Genomic DNA, 14,346 nt, shown 5'->3' with positions numbered 1-14,346 from the left:
TACCTCCTCTGTCCTTCATCCTAACACTAAGTCTGGTTCTGGTCTCCTCATAAAAAGAACTAGAAGAAAACAAACCCTGCTACTCTCAATCCTCTCGAGCGATGACGCTGCTGCATGGATCTCCCCATCTGGATGTCTGTCATTGATGTCATTTGATGAGCAGCACAAGTATCAACACAACAAAGTCTGAAAGCCTGACCTGTAAGCCCTGAGGTCCAGAACAGAAATTGGAATAATCCCAGGTTGATTTAGCTCAGTATGTAGCAGGAAGCTCTGATTAGGAGAGTGGCCCACTGGGAAATGGAGTTAAGCCTGCATTTGACCCAAGACCAGTTAAGGAGGGGGAAGGTCCCAGTTTGTCAAGCATGGAGCAGAAACCAGAGCTGTGTTTACACTGGATCCCAGCCTCATAGTGGGAGTTTGTCCTGCTGCTTTCAGGTCCCCCTGCTTCAGTTCATGTTCTCCTTCACATCCTGTTCTCTGCTGAGTGATCTGTCCCTCTGCCCCTGCATGTAATTTTCACTGTTGCACTACTTGAATTTCCATTTGTGTAGCATGCTTCTAAAATCAATCAGTCACACATTTATTAGTTATACACTGATTCCATCAAGTGCAATTATTCTCTCTTCTTCTCTTGTGTAACTGACATTCCAGCGATTGGTGAAATCCAGGTAAAACAGTTGCTGTTTTAGGTTCCAGATGTGGCTCGCATAAGGAGCTGGTGATGGCAGATTCTGATTCTGAAATAGGATCTGGATTTTCTGTAGCCAGATGAACTTGCTGACTTGCCCTTCCTTTGATTATGTTGGCTCTGTCTTTTAGCTGGTGCCATTTGAGGCCTTCTATCAAAAGACCTCAGTTTTAACAAGTTTTTGACAAAGTTGCTATTCAGTTTTAAATGTATTGTTGTGCTATACCTGTTGTACTAGACTACTACTGCTTGTCTCTTTTATTTCTTCTCAGTGTTTGTCCTATCTTTCTTTTTGCTCATTGCTCTCACAGATCTATGGTGTTAAAATGTTCCTATTTTCTTTTAATTTTTCCTGTTCTGTAGATGTACATGTCCTCTGGGGGTTTGTGAGTGCACACGGGGGAATTTAGCTCTGCTGCAGGAAGTTGGTGACGGAACAGGAAGCACAGTTAGTTATAGAGATGCGATAATGCATACAAGTTGTAGTGTTTATTGAAGAGGAAAGAAACAGTGACTGGGGCATAATTGTTCTTTTGGGACATTTAGTGTTATATCAAGACATGCCAATGTTATCACTATGCCAAAAGAAACATGGTGATGTTTGATGTTTTGATTTTCCTGTTTCTGGATGTGATGTATGTATATGTGTTTGTGTTACAGTTCAAATCTGATTATTTGATTTTGTTCAGTGCTGGACTATTGCCGGAAGACAAAGCTGCACTGGCTGTATAAACTCGCCCTGCTGACATGTTGCCTTACTTTTTAAGCCATCAGATCTTTGGTTAAAACTGCCTGACTGAAGAAAAAATAGAGAGGAAAGTTTCTGTATTGTTCATTTAAACAGAGATTAAGCTCATTTAGAATTTTACAGACTCATGAACAGTACAGCACATAGGAGTCACACAGCCAGACAGCAGCACCAGCCAGCATGTTTTGGTCTTTGGTTTTCATTTTTATGTTTGAGCCCACTTCAGATTTTTTTATGTTTAGACCTTCCCATTCACAGCCACGGGCGTTATTTTGGAGATGTGTCTTTTCTCTTTTTATCCAGTGAATCACAAATGTCTTCACCCAAATTCTTTCTTTTGTTGTCCTGGATTCACTGACACTACAGGGAGGCTTCAAACAGCGTGGCAGTGAATCAAGATATTGTTCAGCTTCTCTCAACAGGCCGTAGCATTAGCCAGATGGAATCGGCCCACACTGATAGTGTTTTAAGCACTTCTGGAGGTTTAAACTCCACAGAAGAATCCACATGTGAAATCTTTAAGGGACTGAGCACTAACAGAAGTATTTTGATTTTAAATAGTTTTACAGTGTTTGGATTAGTGTGCTGATGAAATAACAAGAAAAGGCTGAATATAAACAAATGCTGTGCTACCGTACTCTTCATCTAAATTACTTTTAACATGACTTAAAGTCTAGAGCCAGTCTCGTGGTTCAGTAAGGTTGGAGCTTTGCCTGACAACTATTATTAGCATGCTATTAAAATCCTTATGACAATGCTAGCGTGCTGATGTTTAATGCTACTCTTTACACTTTGACCATTTAATGTGGTAGACTGCTAAAATTGGATGGTTACTTTTGACCTTGACATGAAAAGTTAAGTTATAACTAAGGTCTTTGGAGATAACAGCTGAGGATATCCAGATAGCGGATATCTGATGAAAACATTCCTTTTTGTGTGCCATGCTTTGTTTATAAAAGCAGATTAATTTAAAAAACAAAAACAAATAAAAGCTTAAATTGTCACCAGATGATAGACCACCGAATATTTGAATATTTGTTCTTTTACTCTCGCTGCACTGTATCCTCCGTTTGGTCTCCACACGTTTACCTGCATGCAACCAAAGTCTGCTCACACATGACTGCTCAGTGGATATTTGACAGATACACAAACAGAAGGCAAAAAAATCCTGATCTTTGCTAAACTTTACATATTCATACACAGATATCTGTCTACAGAGATTGTGAAATAACCAAAGAGACTGCAATTCAACTTAAAGAATGAATGAACAAGTTATTGTTTCATTTACTTCAGTGGTTAGCAAAACATTTCTATGTATCAGCAACCTATGTTACACTCATTAATAATGCAAGTATTTACCAAAACTCTGGGCACGATGAAATGACTACAAAATTTTAATTTAGTTGAAGAAAAAATGTTTTTTGCCAGTCATAAGCAAAGATTTTGGATTGAAATAGATACAAATTTTGTGCTTTTAAGTTGCAATTTTGAAATAAAACCTAAAATTTTGTAAACAAGATTCCATAACATGTTCTTAACACAACTTTTTGTCCTCTTTTAAGTCTCCTTTTAAGTTACCGCTTGATTTGAGCTCTGATATCAACTGATATGATTTGTCGATATGCTGGTATTGACATTTATAACAGCCGATAAACTAAATTTAAAAAGTTATCTTAGGAAGGAATCATGAATAAATACTCATCACAAACGTTAGGAAAATCTGTTGTGTTTCATGTGTCTGAAATGAAAAAAAAATTTCTTCAGCCGATATATGGTATCATATGTATATCAGTCGGGCTCTGCTCTTCATTTAAAGGTCGACTCCAGTTTGTGTGCTTCCAGAGAATCCGTCACTGAGATGGTTCTCTGCTGGCAAAGGGAGTATCACAGCAAGCACTGATATAGTACAAATATGCATCAAGGCATTTCACGCAGCATCTTTCCATCACAGATTCATGTGAACTTATGGCCAGGTGTTTCAAGTTCACGGGCTTGAGCTTTCTCTTTAACGTCACCATCATTAGTGTGATGAATGGCAGCTGCAACCTTGAGGAATCGTAACAGTGAGCGATTAGACACTGTACAAATGTATACACACAGACACACAGGAGGGAGCGCAGAAGCATGAAAGTAGTGAAAACAGATGCATTTCTATAGATGTGCTCTTTCCTAGGTCACACATATTATATCTAATCTCTACGTGTAATAATGATATTACAGCATTCTTGTAGCCACGCACTTTATTGGAATTCAAATATATACAACATGTTTGTAATATGCCATGAAGGCACTGGTCAGAGATGGCTGGCTATAGCTGTTGTTTAATGTTTAGGATGGTCTGAACCAGTCTTGTCTACACCAACGTCAAACACTAGATTACAAAATATACTATATTTTATTAATTCTTTTTTTTTATCTTAACAGTGAACAGTTATTCTGAATTACTTGTTTGAGATGATACCTTAATAAAGCCAGACCTTTGAATGTGTTTAAAGCACTCAAAGTAGAGATTGAACTACGTTTTCTGCGAAATAGACAAGTACTTGTAATTAATAAATAAAAGAATAAGCCACCAGTTAATTGCTCATCTTGCAGATTGACTCCACCTTCCCCACTTTGCACTGTTGCTGGTGATGATAGTCCTCTTTATTCTCATGTCCAGTGGTAGAAGTGAATTCTGTAAATTTAGGTGCATGAGGGAAAATAAGCACTTAAAATAAGCACTTAGCACCATGATGCACTGCTTATTTTGAGCAAACTGAAAGATCTGCATACAAACTCTTAAAGAATGAACATAAGCAGCTGGAACATGCTTTAATGTGTGATCTTCATCTTATCTGCTAAGGAAATTTCACAATGCTCAGGATGTTATTTGATCTGTTTTTCTTTTTATACTGAAAAACTATCGTGAGCATCAGTGTATTTTCCCAGACGCTGAGATATCAGTCATATCTGTGGCAGTTAAGGCATCTGTTTGAATATCTAACAAAGCAGACAGTAATTACAGGAGTGTAGCATCTACAAAGTTCAGTAGTGGGATCGGGCATCTGGCTCCTTGGCTAAGGTCAAAGTGGAAAGGTCAAATCCTTAATATTAAGAATAAGCAAAGCCTGTGTTAAACATCCCACAAAAAAACCACTTATGGCCCTTTTGGGAGGATTTAGTTTCTGTTGACTCTTCATTATTGTGATCACAGCAGCCATATTTTATACCTCTGTCCTCAGTTTTCCTCATAGTGTGTTAACACCAGCCCAAGGCCAAAGATCAAAGGCTCATCCTGCAGCAGGCTGTGACCTCTGATCATCTGATACCTCTGATACAGAGAAACCAGCTCAAAGGGAGTTTGCTGTTTTATTACCCAAAATCTTCCTGTGCCATCAGTGGTGACTGGTTGATGTTTAGATATTTTAATGAAATAGTTGCGATCTAATAAGCAAGAGTGCTAAAAACCCTTTAGTGTAAAAAGTATGTTTTAGAAGAATTTCTGCTTTATCACTTTTGCTCTAGTCAGGCAACATCTCTCACCGTATTTTTATTCATGTTTTTTTTCCTATTAATACTCTGTTTGCATGTTTCACTGGAAAATAGGCAAGGGAGAAGTGGAATGTCCAGCTGTGCACACTCACGTCTGCCTTCATGCTGCATTTCTTGGAATCCGCTGATGCTTGCCTCATGCACTTATCTGCACTAACTTATGTTTAAAAGATTATCTCGACTTGAATTTCTCTGTTTCCTTCTGTTTTGGGGGCACATTAAATTGTCTCAAGGTTATAGAGCTTAGTAGTCCATTGCGTTTCATTGCATCAGTCACGTGGACTGCTGATTGCTTTAAAATACCACAAATCAACCCCTGATCTTTGTGGTTTCTTTAGTGCTGCAGGTTGGAGGCCAAAATGATAAGAATGCGTCTCTAATTTCAGCCTAAGTCCGACATTATTTCTCTGCATATTTATTTATAGTTCGCCTTCAGTTTGTTTTGTCTGTATTTTCCTTCATCTTTTTTTGTCTTGTCATCATCCTGTCCTCCCGCCTGAGTTTCTTTGTTGATTTTGGCTGCGTCTGGCGTTCACAGGAAGTGCTAAGAAGCGGTTTTGTCTGTGGTAAAACTAACATATACGGAACAGGGGAAAAACCGAGACTGTGGTGAGTCAAGGTGCCCACAAACCAACCAACAACACATCTGATTCAGCTGTGAGATTGTGGTGCAGCGTGACTTGCTGGAAGCTAAAAGATTCACCAATTAATCAGCGACGTTTTCGATAACTGATTTTATTACTTACTGTTACAGTTCATTGAATTACGATATTTGGACAGATGGTTTTCAGGAAAGCATGACTTTTAAAGCATCTGGTTTGTTCTTGGGAATTTGTGATGACTTTTGATTGCTTTCTTTATAAAGTACAGGATGATAAGTGGTTTAGAAAAAAGTGTGTTGACTGATTACACAGGATTTGATTGTTTTGTAGTCGACACAAGTGAACAAGATGAGAGGAAATGCTCACAAATAGAAATCTGTTAGATTCAGTTAATGCAATTAATTGCAGTTATTAAAAGTTGTCTAACTAAATGATGCAATTTGACTTTTTGACCATAGCAATTTTTAAGTTTGGCAAGAGGGTCGGCACATTACACTATCTCACCTTCTCTGTACTACAGTTCAATATTAATTAAACAACTAAACCAGTTATCAAAAATCTTGTTTTCTACTTCAGAATGGCATCAACATCAAATTTTATAAGGACATAGAAGAGATTTCATCATTTTTCTTCCTAATCTTCTGCTCAACCCAAGAATTCATATGCTAATCATATCCAACTTTCACAGTAATGTCTGGGGTAAAATGAAGTGAACTTTTCTACAAAGATCAAGTTTGTTGTAGTAATGTTCTCCAAAAACCACTCATGGTAATTATTCAACACTAGTGAATGGATGACACTAATCTTCGGTCTTCAGAGTTTTTACTAAGCAGAGTACTTTGTATTTTTCAGGACAGACATGCATGTAAACGACATTTGAATTGCTGGCAGACCACAGTGTGGTGCTGTAGAAATGCAACAACATATTAAGTGCAGTGACTATGTGTAAAAGCCGCATAGACATTACCTATAGTTTAGGTTGTTTAGGTTTGGAGAATGACTTATTTTTTAAATTTGACCTCTACACACCACAACAGTGGATTTTAAATCACTAAAAATGAGACCGAAGTGCAAACTTTCAGCTTTATTTCCTAGATGTTTGACAAAAGTATTATATTGGCTGTTTTTGGATCTTATATATTTTTGGACCTTTTCAAAATTCCAGAAAAAACCTGATATAATGAAAGTCCAGCTCTTGGAATCATCTCCAGGTCCTTCACCTGCTTCATTTGTTAAGAAATAATGAGGGAACAGGAAACAATCAGATTCAGCTCTTCACCTGGCCATGAAACTGCTCATCGGTCAACTATCCAGTTGATTTTGAGCCTCTGAAAATAGGCTAAAATAATGAAAATACCTCTGAAAATACTGTGTATGTAATAATCCAAGCCAAAGTATGGGAGAAAAACATGAGCATGATAGGGTGATGTTGACCCAGCTGGTTCAGTTTCACTAATTTCACATATTTTGAAGGAGTTGGTGCACAATTAGAGTGATGCAATTCTGCAGTCTCCATAAAGAAGAGGGAGGCAACAAGAACTACAAATTTCGTCAGAGAAAAAAATATTTTTATGAACACAGCAGCTTTGCATGTTCACCCCTAAAGCTCTGTTCACTGAAACTTGATCTACATATGAAAATAAGCCATCAATGGCTCCAGACTGATTCAAGTTATATGGATTTATTTATTCTTATAAATTTGGTTTAAGGTACTGAGTGTTGGTAATTCAGGACACCAGGCAAGTGGCTTTTACTAAATGTGTTTCTTTAAGCACAAATTGATCATTTACTTCTGATGAAAGATCTCTTAATTGTATGTCACGTTAAGATGTCGGGCTCTGTTTGGCACATAGAGACAAAGGACCAGGAGTGGAAAACTGTCTGTTACTACTCGGTCAGACAGAACCTTTTGTTTTTTCAATCGTGTGTGGTCTGAGTGTTATAAACAAATGCAGAACTTCATTTATATCTTAAGAGGGCGTCCTTTTTTGCGGAACCACTGTTTACATTTACACACGTGATTGTAATTGTGAAGCTGAGCAGACCACTGAAAGCAGTTCACAGAACATAAAAGATGATCATGACTGCAGTCATACTGTAAACGAGAAGCCGCGGATCACCAATCAAAGTAAACCGGGTCTCAAGGAACAGCTGTGGCTCACGGGAATTGTTTCATGTCATATGTGCTGTTGTGTGACAGCACTCATAACAAACGCATGGGAAGAGGTTTTCATCTGTACTCTGAAAGCATTTTGTGAATTGAAAAAAGGAATAAAATTGATGTGTTCTTTAATGAGAGACATTTGCTCTTTGAATGTGCAGAGCTGTTTCTGTTTCATTCTTGCTTATCATGCCTGGGTGTGAGACTTATGATTACAGTAAAGGAGTTACTTATAACAAAAACCAGTCAGTTTTTCTTTGTGTGCAGACTCTGATGAGCTGATCTGCGCTCTGATGCTCACTGGTCTTTGTGGAGCTGAATTAAACAAGATAAGCAAAATTTCCGCAACAAACCCTAGGCACAATAAAGCAATTGTAAAAAGATCGACAAGGAAGTTTGTGAATCTAACCAACTTTATCATCTTAAATTTACCTCGAGGTCTGCTACCCTTGATGCCACCTAAAATGGCCATGAACACCACCAGCTGCTCTGCACCAGTCCAACATAGTTCATTACTGTAACTCGAATTGTGTTTTGCAAAACACAATTCAGCAACACATCATGTGTAGATCCAATATCTGATATCTGATTTGCTTTGAAAAATTCTTACCTTTCCTTGCTTCTTCCTCCCCTCACCCCCAACCAGTCACAGTGGCTGGCTGCTGCTCCCTGAGCCTGGTTTTGCCAAAGGTTTCTTCCTGTTAAAAGGGAGTTTTTCCTTCCCACTGTCACCAACTGCTTGATCATACGGGGTCGTGTAATTTGGGGGGTTTCTTTCTAATACTGTTGGGTCTATGCCAAACAACATAAACCCCATTGAGGTGACTGTTGCTTGAAGTAAATTGTTGCTGTAAAATATATCAGAATTGAATTTGTCTTTCTTACTGTCTCAGTGCGCCCCAGGGCAGCTGTGGCTACAATTTAGCTTGCCATCCCCAGTGTGTGAATGTGTGTGTGAATGGGTGAATGACTGAATGTAGTGTTTTGGGTCCATAGGGACTAGTAAAGCGCTATACAAATACAGGCCATTTACCTTTTTTCTTTTTTTTACCATTTACGACACTGGGATGACATTATTTGGTAACATCAAAGAACTCGTGCGACACTAATATGTATTAATGTGCTTATCAGATTTGATTGCTCATTAATTCAAGGTGATGGAACGGCAGATCATTTCTCTCCATGCGTAGGCCATGCTGCATGGTGGATTTATGCAGTTACTTTTCTGATATGGTGTGATCTAGTGCAACATTTCATATGGTAAATAGGGAATTGTTGGTTTTTGTCTTCATATGTTACTATTTGTGCTACTATATTCTGTCGATTGCTTCTTAAAAGAGATCCCATGTCCATCAGCAGTAGGAGTAGTAGATTTTAAATATTACTTAAATCTACAACAAATTAATTCTTTGCACTTCTTCTTTTATGCTTTTCGAAAAACAAATGAACTACACCACAGTTATTTTGGAAGCACATGACTTTTAGAGGCAAGTCTAGAGACAGCTTGGCTGTGTCCAAACACAGTGAGCCCAAACACACTTTGGGATAGCGTTGCTATCAACTTACTGGTTTAGTGAAAGTATGTTGCATTTGTTTTTTTCTTAATATAATTTGAGACAAGCATGTCTCAGTATTTTTTGATATGATGAGTTATTGTTCCACTATTTCGAGTGGGATTGAACGGATACAAACAAATGCACCTGCACATTATCATGAACTCAGTTTCCAAGGCGTGCAAAAGCTATGGAAAAGGTGATTTGACAAACTGCGGGTTATTGTGACTGTGGGTGGAGAAAACAGGATACTGTAGCGCAATCCTATTGTCCTCTGCTGAAACGGCCATCAGCTATTTTGAGCCTGTAACCTAAGGTTGAATTGATAGTGCATTGCTCCACAATGTGTAATTGCCTATATGGGACCCATTCCTTTGTGAGTCTATCTGGAGATGACGCAATCTATTGTCTGTGCTTTTGTACTTCCACCCTAATGTGGAGAAAGGTCATTCCATGACTCTGTTACATCCTTATTCTGATTGAAATCACCTTCCTTTTTCATGTCTCTTTTCCTAAAATTAAAAAAAAAAATTCCTGTCATACAGGTAATCCCTCTGCATGGGATTGATTGATGTGGATATACTGCGTTTCAAATAATCAGATGAAATGTGGGGCATAAGGAAAGCATGCAGTTTGCTGGAGTCTGACACCACATGCAGGCTAAATTAAATCCATTGAGGCATCAAACAGTGGTTTGAAAGGAACTCCTCAGATCCACTGATTGTTAACAAAGAAATGCAGCCTTGTGCATTCCATAAGGGAGAGGAAGAGGGTCTTTTTGTTGGAGATAGGGGACCAATAAAGGACGATGCCTCTATGGTAAAAGAAGGTCTTTGTGCATGAACAAGGTCTCAATGTGGCCTTTGTAAATAGGGCTGCTGGGATCGGCTGTCAAACTAAGGAGGAGAATCATTCTGATTCTTTATCTGCCACTTTGTTGCCATTGTGGGCATAAAGTGCTCATTTAGATTTTTTTTTTACGACAGAGAGGGGGGATATTGAGGCATTTGAGGCCTAAGCAGGCTATGGTATGGGTGTGTGGGTGGAGGACGTAGGTAGGGAGTGTGAGACGTCATGAAATACATCAGCTACATGGCAGTTTCTGTAACATCTGTATGTGCTACTAAAATGCCACTGAATGGCCTTTTACCCTAGTTCCCTAAACATTGCTACCTTGGAGTTAATACAGCAACCAAGCCTTCTGTGTTGGTTTGATTTGTTTTACTCTCGGCCTTGCTGGGTAGAAGTTTAATGGAACATTTTAAACTGCTCTATTCATATCATACAGTTCAATGGAAGCAGTGCTGGGTGCTTTAAGGCATCACAAATGAACTTGAAAATATATAAAAAGAGCAGCTGAATTAGTGATCTCAAATTGAGCAGATTTTTTTAAAGTCCACGTTTTGAGGTATCGAGGCTTGAGGTGTGGTTCTGTACATGTTATGTTGTGTTCATGGTTTTGTCGGGAGTTCAAATGTTTCTGCTTCAGAGGCAATATGTGCTCGAATTAGACCGTGAATGGGGATTTTATTCAAAGCACAAGATAAATGTGAAGTTGTATCAGCCTCAGCTCTGACTTGATTAATGCCTCAAGCTTTCTCAGTTAGCTTAGGGTCTTGCCACCTCTGACCTGTGGGTTGGCAAAGCTGGGGAGTGGCTACTTTCACTTTCTTTCTTCTGGTCTGTGTTGTGCTTGTGTCATGTCTAGGACAGATGAGCCTGTGATGGTGGGTGGTTTGGTTGGTATGCAGACATCTAAGGGCAGATTGTTCCCGTCTGTGGCTGAACCCAGCTTCTTCTCCTTCTTTTTTTTTTCTCATAAACAGACGACCATCCATTATGAATGAATGTCCTCTGTGACTCATTCGAGCCATTTCCAAAATACCCTTTCTGCAGAAAACACTTAGATACACAACTGTGCAGACAGTAGTATACACAGTCATCCGTGCTGATATAACAGAGGTGCTGGCGTGATCAGCAGCGTACACAAACACAGATAGTCACTCCTGAAGTGCACAATATGTAATGTGGGCTTTTTTTTGTGTGTTTTGTTTTTTTGCAGGGTGGGAAGAAGCACAATGTCCCCTGTGGTGGAAGAGACTGCAGCGGAGGCTGTAAATGTTTCCCAGAGAAGGGTGCCAGGGTAAGTTTCCTACATTAACTACTGTTTCAAGTAGCTCTGCAAAGACCGCTCTCTCCCTCCCTCTCTGTCTCTGTCTTTTCCCTTTTTATTTTCAGTGTTAACCAGCTCTACCAGCTGCTTTTCAATCTGGAATACCATTTAAGGCCATGATCACACATGATGGTGTATTTAAGTCTCAGGAAACGATGAACTGACAGGCTGCATAGGGGCCAGTATAAAATAAATATGATTTTCTCTAACCTATGAATCCTGTGAAAATCAGGGCTGTAAATGAACCCCCAGCAAGTTCCCTTTAATTGGACCACAAGCATCAATTCAACTTTGAATAAATATCAGGTTAGCCTGATATTTGGGTGCTGTGGATGCACAGCAGCCACGATGGGGTAATAACCCTTGTGTCATGTGAGGTGGTCACTGTTTCCAGCTCAACTCAACATCAGTGTCATGCCCGATCATAGCCTTCTAGTCATGTTGTGGGGAATCAAAGTGTCACAACAATGCAAAGTTAACATATCAGATAATCAGTCTATTAAGACTATTTCACCGTATGGAGGATCGCACTGCTGTAAGTCATTAGTTTGACATATTTATCACCCTTTCTTCTAGTCTAAGAGTTGAATTTCACATCATTAACCTCTGTGAAAGAAAAGGTCAGAGAGGAAGAAGAAGTGTCTGAAGTGAGGGAGAGCAAAAGAGAAAAATGAGAGAGGGTTTTAAATCAGAGAGACAGACATAGACTAAACACATTGAGATAACACGCTCAGAGCGTGTCAGGGGTTTCTGCATGACTAAATGCTGTTTTTGCTTCTGACACATGCTGCACAAATCATCAGATGGCTTTCTGATTATTACACCAGGGGCTTTACCTTCTTAAAATATCAGTGCTTTGAAAAAACCAGCGTCTACTTTCCACAGCAAACGAAAACACATATTTGGGTGTTGAAAGAGACGTGATTTCATTTGTTCTGCAAAAAAGTTTTTTTTAATAATAAAGCAGTTGGATTAAGTGGGATGTAAAGATATGCTTCATGGGTTATCTGAGCTTCCACAAGCTTAGAGAGGAATCAACATATATTCCTCTAAAATCTTAGTTATATACTGAGCTCATCCGGAGATCCTCAAACAAGGATCTGTTGGTTGAGAACTGTGACCTGAGATCATTTTACTAACAAAACCACAGTATTTCCCCATCTCAGTTAAGTGTTTTTGTCTCCTTCACCTAACCACAGATGTGCACTCAAATCTCTGTCCTGGGCTCTGTTCACCCACATCCATCATAGCGACACAAGTGTGTTCAAGTTCATAAATGTTCATTTACCCCCCTGTTAAAGTTCTCCCTGAACACCATCCTGCCCATGAACGCATTTTTAAATACTCAAAAGACATTTCGGATTTTTGTGCATTTCAAAGACGAACTTTCCAGATGATTAACTGGCCAGCTTCCTTTTGTTTCTCTGTTCTTCCGAAGACTGCTCGTAGGATCCATAAACGTCCCAGCTTAGCTCTCTAATGTGGTGAAGACCATTTACTGAAAATCCAGACTTGTAAAACCTCCCCCTTGCGAGAAAGAACACCTCCTGAGGGAGATGACAACAGGACCTGACAACAGGAATTTCATGCAACTTGACTTTGGCATCCACTAAGAATTTACCAGACCAGCTTTACAGTCGGTCTGACCTTTGCTGTGGATGCAGGAAAGCCTGTAAGAAGCCAGAGCGGGAACTTCCACATTCCGCGTCTGAAGGATTCATAAGTCTGACGATCAGCAGACCACTTTGGCTTCCTCCTGTCTTTCACTGATTTACTGTGCCAACCAGGAGCGAAGGAAAAAACTGTCATTGTCCAGTGCTGCTGTAAGTGCTAAGACAGTGAGTTGTTTTCCTTCCTTGGCATAGTTTGTGCTTCGACTGTAAAAACAAGAAAAAATATCACAGATCAGACATCCTGGTCTGCGAGAGATGAACTACACAAACATTCGCCAAAGACAAGCGGTCTCTAAGCCAGAGGAAACTAGACTCCACTTCCAAGAACACAGGCATTTTACGTTGTCCTTGTTTTTGTTTTGTGCATATTTAAAGCTTAAATTTCCTAAATTCGAAGAGTTTTGTACATATTGTAACACATCCAAAATGTTGCAGAGGTTTTTGCTTCACCCCAGTTGTTGCACTTGTCTATGAACACACTAGAAACTAACGTAGGTAGGCCCCCTCAGATCTGTTTCTCCCTCCTGCATCTCGTTCCAAAAACATTTCTTCCGAAAACGTCCCCCTGAGGCAAGTCATGGAGAAGAGCGCTTCACTGAATGGGTCCGAGTCATCCTGTGCAGCTGTCTGCTTTGGCTGCGATTTCACACAGCTGTCGCGATTGGACAATGGTTGTTAACAGAGAAATGGCGGCCATTTGCGTCAACATGATGCGTTAGTGGAGCAGAATCATTTTTTGTCCAACTTCTCCTGTGACATCAGTGTTGTTTGTGTTCTAGTTTTAAGAAAATAAAAATTGAATCTCAGATTTCATCACAGGACTAAACAAATGCCAAAGCCTCACTTCGGTAACGTTTGTACGCCATCGTATTTGCCAAACCAGGACGTGTTTGTGAAACTGCATGCTGTGTGTGTGTTTTATACCTCACATAATCCTCATATTTTAAAACTTGTTGACTAAATTTATAAAAACCGACTTAATATTTAATTCAGTATGACCCAAAATGAATAACTGAGCCCATGAACTCAGCAGGAAAGTGTTAAGTCGCATCAGAAAACCGTTTACCCTTGGAGCAAAAGTCTTCTTCCAACCATAACTATCGCCATCTGGCGGCTTCAGATAGAATGGAGGTTTTAGATGCTATCTTTTAAGATAAAAACAGAAGATGAAAGCAATGCAAAAGGGAAACAATAAAGTTAAAGTTCAGACA

The 14,346-nt window shown here is 39.3% G+C and overlaps 1 protein-coding gene across 2 annotated transcripts in view; it reads left to right on the top strand.

Annotated features, from left to right (window-relative positions):
- The window catches only part of col4a2 (collagen, type IV, alpha 2), a 62,385-nt gene that overhangs the window by 10,242 nt on the left and 37,797 nt on the right, over positions 1-14,346 (top strand). For both annotated transcript variants that reach the window (XM_012919142.5, XM_012919141.5), the window contains exon 4: positions 11,352-11,432. In XM_012919142.5, the coding sequence (XP_012774596.2) occupies positions 11,352-11,432 (81 nt within the window). The remainder of the gene's footprint in view (positions 1-11,351; positions 11,433-14,346) is intronic.

This window comes from Maylandia zebra, linkage group LG16 (genome assembly GCF_041146795.1).
Source record: "Maylandia zebra isolate NMK-2024a linkage group LG16, Mzebra_GT3a, whole genome shotgun sequence".
NCBI classification, from domain to species: Eukaryota; Metazoa; Chordata; class Actinopteri; order Cichliformes; family Cichlidae; genus Maylandia; species Maylandia zebra.
Note: the sequence above shows the minus strand (reverse complement) of the source record. Positions and strands in the feature narration are given on the sequence as shown.